At 42.5% G+C, this 10,219-nt stretch overlaps 1 protein-coding gene across 1 annotated transcript; it reads right to left on the reverse strand.

Moving 5' to 3' along the window:
* Positions 1-4,051: 4,051 nt before the first annotated feature.
* On the reverse strand, positions 4,052-9,488 carry ak1 (adenylate kinase 1). Its single transcript, XM_069673377.1, has 7 exons — positions 9,395-9,488; positions 5,972-6,009; positions 5,285-5,320; positions 5,031-5,194; positions 4,509-4,625; positions 4,224-4,415; positions 4,052-4,135 (listed from the first exon to the last, which is right to left on the reverse strand). The coding sequence occupies exons 2-7, from the start codon at positions 5,976-5,978 to the stop codon at positions 4,067-4,069; spliced, it is 585 nt and encodes a 194-aa protein (XP_069529478.1). The 5' UTR covers positions 5,979-6,009; positions 9,395-9,488; the 3' UTR covers positions 4,052-4,066.
* Positions 9,489-10,219: the final 731 nt, after the last annotated feature.

Here is a 10,219-nt window from a genome sequence, read left to right on the forward strand (position 1 = left end):
GTTTTTTAGAATACAGACAGTATGACAAAAACCAATGTAGCATAGTTGCAGAGCAAAACAATAATTGCTTGCTCTGTATCTTCCAGGGCAGGCTTGTCCTGACAAACTGACCAATACTTCTTAGTAGCAGAAATATTAGATGAGTCCAGCCACTGTTAATAAAAGATTCTTGAGAACCATATAAACGAAAATGCCTGATCTAAATCTTAAGTAATCACATGCACAAGATTCTATAAATACAACATACTGTAAGTGCCTCCTAGTTTTAAATGGAGCTTAATGTGCTCTTAATCTGATCTGCAGGGCTAGTCAGTTTAATCCACGACTGCAGATCACAGGTGCTTAATGGACTAATTGGACTAATTGACAGGTAAATCCCACAGTGCATTAACAACAGTCGTACGTACATACAGCCTCGTATCCTCAGACTACTTGATATTCTGCTCATTGACTCTGAACTTGATTTGACCTCATTCCTTCAGGCAGCACGAACAAAGAAAAGCACACAGGCTGCAACACCAAGCACAGACAATTTTACTCTACTTGTACTCTGTGTTACTTAAATGATTGCTATCCTCTAGCGGTTGACACAGCTTGGATTAACTCGCCGAGGCATATGTCACTGCTGGCATTCATTCCAGGTACTTCATCACATCTGAGGCTGGCCAAAGGACACTTCTACAGTAGCACTCTCCTTCAATGGCTTTCCTTTTTTATTGGAGCATAGCCCCGACCCTCTACCCCCCGCCCATGAGTAGTGTTTCAATAACAGGAAACAATCGGCCATCGTCTTTCATCATAGGTTGACGTTGGTTCCCGCACGGTGCCACCGGGGTCTCTGTGGTGCCAGCCAGCCAGTCCGCCACATTACATAGCCTTAGAGAGAGAGAGATAGAGAGAGAGAGAGAATAAAGTGTATGTGCCAGCTTAGTCGTTTCCTTATCGTCCTCCGAGGGGGGATCTGACGCATGGCCTTGCAGCTCTAATATCCGAGACTGATACGAGCCTGTCAGCCTTACAAAGTCATACAGAAACATACTACTCGAAAAATCAGCTCTTACTTTTGAATATAGCACCATGTTGTTCCTGATAGTGCTGTTAGGTTTTTAGTAAAGTATTAATTTTGCTGAGCCTACATGCTTTCCATGAGATACTTTATGGCCACTTAAAGGGCCAGTTTGCAGATTTTTTTACCTCAGTCCTAACATGCTATTATGGGGCGCTAATGTCATTATGGTAGATAAAAAATGCAATTTCTCTCTGTGCCTTTGGAGGACGCTATCCACTTCTTCAATGGGCCCTGGAAAACCTCTGCCAGATGACGCGTTTTACGTAGTCTGGCGGAGGGAGCTTGCTAAACTTTACTTCTTCAATCTCGCCCGCCTCCAATGTCATGTCCCGTTCAAAATCGTCAGGTTTGAAATGTAGACTGCAGACCCGAAGATGTTTTTAGACTCTGTACCGCTCTGAGCCATTGCCTGCAGCGAAACAGTAGTATTTCACTCCAGCGCCTCTCGCTGGGCCGTTCCTTTCAGAGGGAGGGGTGCAATGCATGCTGGGTGTTCTACGAATGTAGAATGTGCCAAACCACGAGCTGTTTGTACAACTTTCTCCACAGCTATGGCGCCAATTTCAAATATAATTGCTTCTACCGATTACAGAGAACGCCAGCTTTGACTGATTGGCTTTTTTCCAGGGGAGAATTGCTCCTTTAACATTGCATAAATAGGCCCTTATATTTGTGCAACACTCGCCCCCCAGCAGTCCAACAAGCCCCTAAATTTGGTGGCCAAAGTACGTTTTTGGTGGCTCAAATTTACGCTTACTTAAAACAATATAGAATAGGCAATTTAATTCAACTTAACACAACCTTAACTGTGACAAGTGTATAAAGGAAATACATGTAAATTAATAATTATTTTTAATTGACACATATTTTCTCCGTCTCTACCCTTTTTTCATCCTTACCCAGTTGCTGTAGGAGTGTGTTTGCTACACCTGCTTAACCTCTTTTAATGCTGGAGCAGTTCAAGTGCTTGAGCATCAGCTTTTGCTAATGCTAACGTGAAGGACTTCAGATGTAAGCTAACGAAAGCTGGCTTTGTTGGGCTCAAAGTTTGGGGCCACACTGGTCCACCTATACCCATGTAATATAGGGTGGCCACAGAGTAGCTTTTTAAGCCCATGGGCCATTGTGCTTTGGCTATTGTTGACCCCTGTATTTAGCCTTTCTTTAGATTTCAGGAGCTATGTAGTAGTTAATTTCTAAGCTTAAGTGTCATGTGGGCTTACATATAATATGCAGAGATCCAAGCCTTGATTTTGTTTGAGCTGCCACATGCCACAGCCCGCTATGTGATGCTTATTGCTGATTTTCGTTGACTCTCTCTGCAGCTGCAGTAAGTGCGGACACATTTATAGCGTGCGCATAGCTTTCAGGTTAATGGTGGAAGCCTTGTACAGAAGGCTACATTTCCAATTTGATTATAAACCTATTTCTATGGACATTAAGACAATTACAAGGATTTCACTTTAGGTTTTGCGAGTAGGTGGAAAATAAAATTCTCGACACCTTCTGTGTCCATGTGATGAATAAAGAAATGCTCCTCAGTTGATTGATGCAGGCTTTACCATCACTCTAGCTGTGGTGCTGTGTGCTTTGCTGCCACAGGGGGTCAGAAATGTTCCTACACAAAGGGGCTTTATAGTGTATGTCACCTGTTTTGAATGGTAAAATGTTGTGCACTTCCCAGGTCAACGGGTTGTCTATGAACTTTCTAAATCATTTGTTCAGGATCCCTGGATCACTGCCTTGTAGGCTCATAGTTCACAGGCATGTGTCTCTTTCTTTCTCTCCCTGCCGTACGTGATAAATACCACTGCCACCTCCTTTCTTCTCCCTTTGTGTTGTACCTTTATGAGGTAAGCGGTGCATTCCTCACATTCAAGCAGCATCCTCGATGGCTTTATGAAAGTGCTAACAGACGCCTTTTCATGATTGACTTTCCGATGGACACATCCTGTCCCCCCTCAGGAGCCGCTTTCCTCTTCCTCGTCCCTACGGCGCAGAGTCATGATCAGAGCTCTCCTTGGAGGGTAGTCCGGATACCTGCAGCAGTGTTTGCTTGGCCAGCTGGATGTGTTTTTGTCTGCGTGTGTGAGGAAGGTGAGAGGTAAAGGAAGACCTGTTGGTCATCATGGGCTCAAAGGAAAAGTTCTAATAACAGTGGTGAACTGTGGCTGGAGCAGGGTGTCCGGTATCCTGTTGTGTCTACTTGCTCCAGCAACTTGGCCATGTTTTTCTGGATGGAGAAGCATTTCCTTTTGAACTTTGCAGCATTGTCAAAGACTCTTGTTTGTGTGTGTGTATGTTGTTGTCGCTTGCATGTATGTCATTGAAAGTGCATCATTTTTAATATGAATAATTTTTTCTTGTCCTTTAATTTTCTTTTGGTACATATACAACTTTGTAGACACATGTGTACATCTCAATGGAAAAAAATAGATATTTTCTGTGCTTTAAATATAGTTAAAATGTATGGAATCCACTGGTTAAGGATGGTAAGTTAATGAACATGTATGCAGAGTTGCACCAGTTTGTCCACAGTGAGCGATCCCTGCCATCGCTCAATGGCACAGTCATAAAGGCGTCTTTTATTTTCCCATGAACTCTGGACTCTTAGTGACAGGGTTAAAGAGGGGGAAAGGAGCGTGTAAAGTGCACGTTTGACCCAAAGTTAGCATCAGGCCTTTAAAGGTTAGGAGGCGGGTGACAGCTCCTGTACACAGTGCCTTTAGAGATGGATATACCCACATACATGTTAAGCACAGCAAGGAAGCAACAACTATATTAAGGAACGAATGGATATGCTGATTTAAACTGTAGATTCCTACAGTTTCTGAAGGAGGAGTTAAGGCATCTTTGATCCTTAATGACCTCCAGTATTTTTAACCAGGATGAGTGGGCGTTATTTCTGTTCCTGTTTTGTCCTTATGAAATTGGTTCAGAGAAAATAAAGACAATAAAACAACAAGAACCAGACACAGCTCATCCAGTTACGTTGTTTTACTTCAGTGCATCAATAGCCTTGGAGACTTGGGTGAAGACCTCGTCCACCGGCAGCTCAGAGTCCACCTAGACAAAGCAGCAGGAAAAACATGCATGATTTTACACACAACTTCAATGTGTGTTCAGTTTTCACTAACATGGGAGGCACACTCACCTTCCTGACGATGCCGCGGCCCTCGTAAAAAGCGATGACCGGCTCGGTTGCTTTGTAATACAAGTCCAGGCGCTTCTTGATCGTCTCCTCGTTGTCGTCGGAGCGGCCGCTGGTCTCGCCGCGCTTCATCAGCCTCTTGACCATGGTCTCGCCCTTTGCGTCGACGTACAGCAGCAGGCAGGGTTTGCCGATCTGGGGGGTCAGAGACGGGTTTGCTAGATTAAAGTTTTCCCAGCGTTGACTGCTGGATGAGTTATGGATCACCGTGTCGCGCCCCTCGCTTACCTTCTTCTCAAACTCCTCACCCTGCACCACCTCACGGGGGTAGCCATCAATAAGGTAGCCCTTGGAGACATCAGCCTTGGCGATCATGGCGTCCTTAATCATGTCTAAGACTGTGTCCTGAAAGCAGACCCAAACAGTGTAATCAACCTTCGCGATGACAAGGCACTTCTAGAAGAAAATACACTCTGCTAGTAGTTTATTGCACAGGCAGGTGCTTCTGTTATTTTGTCCTGCTCATAAATATCAATGAGGGGATAAAGAATTAAATCTTTCTATAAAATGCAACCCACTTCAACAGCGCCTCGAGCTACATCCTCCAAACTGATCATACATTTAGATCAACACCTCTCTGAAACAACTGAAACTCAATAGCCTTCATAGCACGACTGGTGTATTTGCCTGCAGTAGTTTTAGCCGCAGTGTAGCTGTATTTAACAAAACTTGACTTGGTATCGTAAAACTATAAAGGCATTGATCCATGCTTTTTAAATTACAATTAAATGATGCACCCCTCTCTCTTACCAGGGGCACGAGCTCTCCCTTCTGCATGATGGCCTGGAGCTTCTTGCCCCTCTCAGAGCCAGAAGACACCTCAGCACGGAGCAGATCCCCAGATGACAGGTGGGTGTAGCCGTACTTTGCAACTATCTTCTCACACTGGGTGCCCTTTCCGGAGCCGGGCCCACCTGAGAGAGAAAGACAGCATCTGTTTAGCATGAGAGACATGTTGTGTGTGTGGTGCTAGATGAGGCAAAATCCTGACTTGGTGTACTCACCCACAACAAAGATGATCTTGGCATCTTTAATTTTGTCTGAAAATAAGCAGAAGAGGTTATTAGTCCATATGTGTAGTATAAGTAAAGTTCAGGCCAGGTGGGTAAAACCTTTCAGTAACAAACCATCTTGAGGGTTACATGTGAAGGAAAGACATCCAGTAGAATCAGCAGAACACATATTTTCCATTGTTCAGCTGCACAATGTCGCCTGGTCCACTCGGCTGTTTTGAATGCGCTTGCTTTGGTGCAGGTATGTGCTATTACTCAAACAGTGTTGCCTCGGCAACTGTTGTCACCTAATTATGTTATGTTGTCAGGGATAAATGTTGTTCCCAGGACACTATAAGACAAGTCTGAGTTTGTCTGAATTTAACAAATGAGCAAATATTGCTATATAACTTTATTGTATGATTATGTGTGTAAGTGTATCTTTTAATATTGTACTATTTTAAAATGTGTTGTTGATTGAACATAAAACCATAAAAGTCTATTTTTCAATAGAATTAAAATGCTGTATCTAACTCTAAGTCTTCAAATGAAAAATGTAAGACAGTTGTATTCTCAGAAACTACCAGAAGAGGGCAGTAGAGTCTAAGAAAACATGAGTCTGCTTCTAGTTCACCTCTGTAAGATTAATTTTAAAAGTCAGCATCATCATTCATCATTGTTAGAAGATTTATCATTTACCTGCCATTGTGTTCAGTTAGATGAGGGTTTTCCTTCAACTAAAAGAAAGACAAAAAGGAAATTAATTTCCGACAGCAGATATTTTCACAAAATTGACATTTTATCAGGTTAAACTTAATTTTTTCTTTTCTTTTTATTAGTTTTTAGGAGTAAACAAAACAGAAATAACATGGACATGTAATGTGAGGTGAAATAAATACATAAAAAATTCAAATAAAACTGCAAATAAAAAAAAGCAAAAAATAATTGATGTAATAAAAATAATAATATCAAATAATAAAATAATGATAAAGAATAAAAACAAAATACATCAGCATATTGCAAGGTGAGGTCATCAGGTTAAACTTTGAGGAGGGAGTCCGTTGTCACGGTAACCTGACATTCTTTAATGTCAGAAAAGTGTAAGCCTACGTTAGACAGCAGGGGTTAACAGTCCAACAAGACAAATGACACTTTTATTGTTTGAAAGTTTATCAAATATTAACTTGGATTGTAAAATAATTCTTGCCATTGTTCCTCCCCACCAGATTACCACAACAGTTTCATTTTTGGTTTAGTTGAAGCAGCATCATGAAGGTCTTGCAATTATTTCCCTAAAAGCATTTCCTCTGTTACATAACTGTGCTTTCTTTATGGTGAGGCTGCTGATAACAAAAACACCACTTCTTTGGCAGTGTGCTGGTCTTTGTGGACTGGATACCCTTCAGTTCCTCACTTACTAAAGACACCTCTGTAGAAGTAGCTGTGATGTCGGATTTAATTTAAGTTGTGCTGTTCAGAAGAACCCCGCAACAATTCTGCTTCCTCAACATTTGATTGGGACGGGAAATGCCTGTTACGTCCGCATCAACAGCACTGAATATATCTAAAGAAGACAACAGCCGCTTGGTTTCCTGTTTACATGCTCTTTAAGCAGACTGAGGGACAGGAGACAGAAGAATGAGGAAGGAGGTTAGAGGAGCCATTGATGCTGGAATGTGTAAATAAATACTTTCGACTTGCCTCTGATGCCTCGGGTTGAAAATGGGAGTGTTTGAAAGAACTGACTCGGGTTAACAGGTGTTGCTTACATCAAATTAAACACTTTGCATCTGCTTTGACTTAAGAAAAGTTCTCTATGGGGCTATTTGATGATGCCTTTATTTAAATTCAATTCTCTGTTTTGCATCTATTTTAAATACATTATCATATTTTCAATGCAGCTACTTTCCTCTTATGTTTGGAATTAATTTGAGGTCAGAATACCAGCTGGAAATGTGTAGTATGGTGATTATATACTGTCTATTATGTTCTATCATCGTACACATATAATCACCTTTCAATACAGTTTGCTATTGCGTTAACTTGTCACTTGGTAACTTGCATCACCGACACTGTGGTCACCAAGTAACCCGAGAAGTTTCTGGTCCGAGTTTGTCAAACAAGATTTGCGATAAAGGTCAGAGGGCTCGTTTCTAAGGTTACGTGGTGAAGTCCAAGCTTAGATTTAATTATCCTGCCGTGGTCGCCAGGGAGGAAAGAACATACTGCACACAAAATACATTTAAATTACAAACCTCTGCACACCTGATGGACTGAATATTTCAACCAGAGGGAATTTAAATTTACACAGACTTAAAAGACTGGAAATAAGATGAGATTTATTTGAATTTCCTCTAAGTCTTGATGTATAATCTTGTACCCTACATATATTGTTTGCCCTACTTTGCAGGGAACACAAACGGGGGGAGTGGTGTTAGATTACAAGACTTGAATTTGACCTTGTGACCATGTGGCTGTTTGCTCACCGGCTCAAACGTGCTATTTAAGCAAATCTGTCACTGCTGTGCCAGATTGATAAATACACTCCAGGGTATCTAAAAGCTGATACGAGTTGTTTCACTGCAGCTGAGTTAAAACAGAATTAAAGTTCTACTATATCGTTTATGGCGAGCGTGTGTTTCCTGCTTCACCATTAAGAGATATACTTTCGCAAAGCTGCGAATGCTACCAGCGTGTTCCCTGATTCTCACATGCAGTTCTCCTCAGTAGCACGGGCCGTTCAGCTTCTCAGGTGTCCAGTTTTAAGTCAGCGGCCGTTCACCCCGTGGCCCCGTGTAAATGTCAATCTGCGTCTGGCATCTGAGTCAGCACAGAGCCTGTTTGGGAATCCCTCTGTGGCCTATTATGGTGCCATCGCCTGGGTCCCCTGCTTCTTTGGCACGCTAGACATTTTTCTTGTTCTGAGACGGTGAATTCGTGACAGTTCGCTGAGGAGGAATTTGCACTCAATGCTGCATGAAACCTACTATAGTTGAAAGACTAAATTGCATCCTTGCAGTGTCTGTGTTTCCCAGCAGAGGCTGTATCAGTCCTGGACAGGTGTTTAAACGTGACTTTTAGAGGTGGACAAAGGCCTGTCAATGTTGTGCTAGCAACGTGTCCACATTGTTTAACTTAAAATGCATTCATCTCTTAAAACTGCATGATTAAAGTAATAAAAAATACTTTAGATAACCTGGTAAACGTGACTCACCCCACCCCCACTGATAGTCTGTCTCGCCTGACTCTCCCTCATGTCTTATTACTGTTTTTTAACTGCTAAAAAAAGACTCTGCAGCTGTTAAGGGATAGCATGTCACCCATTCTCAGACAGCACATGGTGCTGAAGCTTTCACAGCCTGTGTATAAGCTCCAGGAGTGAAAACAAAGTACCCGGCACATGATCTATTAGTTCATTCCCACCGTGCAGCGCTGGTTACTATGCCACAAATTAATTGCGCGTACTGTCCCTTTAAGAGAGAACAGGGGACCCTTTGACGTCAGTGCAGTGGGAGATATTGCATGTTGTTTGTGAAAGGATGGAGCGAGATCATTTTGGTGTAAGCCGGGGCTTTTGTAGGTGTGGTTGTGTTCCCAAATGTAAGCTTTGGTTCACTCACAAGAATCAATAGTACTCAGTCTCCTCGTCTCTCACTAATGACCATTACAGGAGCTGCAAGCATGGCAGTGGAATTAAACGGGTAGTGCAGCTTGAATGAAAATGGCCTTAAATGGATGCAGGAGGAGGATCAGAGTAAAGGCGAGATATGTGCAGCACAATGTCAGAAATGTTTGTGAGAAGAACAAGAAGCATTGTTTAATTTATTAATTTTTAGCAAACGTTATGTCATGCGCTGCATGCCTTTGCACTAAGCAGAAAACGCCTGATCTGCTGACAGTTTAACCGCCCTGAACAGTGTGACCAACCACAGAGTCTGAAACCGGATGACAGCTCACCATTTCGGTCTGTTATTCTCACTCTCCATCCCATTAAACAGCCCTGCCCACTCTGCCTGCCTTCTCTCTGACATCTCTCTGTATTCATCCCACCCTCTGACAGAGTTCGACCCTCACATTTCCTGCTCTCCCCTCCTCTACGGAGCCTTTGTCCTCTGTACTGACCTCTCTGTCGCGCTGTGGCTCTAGATCCCAGTGCAAGGGGGCTGCTGTCCCTGGATCCCCGTGTGTGTGTCTGCACAGTTCCTGCTGCACGGCAGCCCTCCCTCCCCCATGCTATGCCTTTTTATAGCTCAGCTGAGCCTGCTCAGCCCGCGTTGCATTCTGGGTAAGAGGGAGGAAGAACGGACAAGGAGAGGGAGGGAGGGATGATGGACATGAGGAGGCAGGGGTGAAATTAGAGGCAGAGGGACAGGAGGTGTGGGCTGTGGCAGAATGTACGACTGTATCACATTACCGCTCAGCAGAAGAAGGAAGAAGTAGGAATATTATTTTATGGCATAGCTGTAGGTGTCATAGTTGTAAGACTTGTAGTGTTTGTCTTTATGTAAACTAGAATTTAAAACATAAATCTATTTGAGAATTCAGTTTTTGAAAGTGTTGCATTTGTCGATCATAAACGGACACTGAATGAAAATCAGATTTTTATGAATCATTTACATTCCTACTAAATCTCTGTTATGCAACCAAACTGAAAGTTAACCAACATGTTTGGTCAGTTCTTTGTGCTTTGTTGCACGAAAGATTAGAGCTTGAGAAATCCAGTCCAGTGATTGTTCTGTTCAGTAGATGTAGTTTGACTCATTCTCTAATGCAGTGGCTCTCAACTGGTCTAGCCTCAGGACCCACCACCACCTCCTTAAAGCTCCTGTGAGATGTTTTTCATTGGTTATGAAACAGACTGAAATTAATTCTGATGACTCTATATGAGCTACAAAAGCAAACCAGACCATCAGCGACCAGATTGATTATTTCTATATAGTTATTTTT

The sequence above is a fragment of the Semicossyphus pulcher genome, unplaced genomic scaffold (genome assembly GCF_022749685.1).
Source record: "Semicossyphus pulcher isolate SPU_LCO1_2020_fin unplaced genomic scaffold, fSemPul1.0.p SCAF_22, whole genome shotgun sequence".
NCBI lineage: Eukaryota > Metazoa > Chordata > Actinopteri > Labriformes > Labridae > Semicossyphus > Semicossyphus pulcher.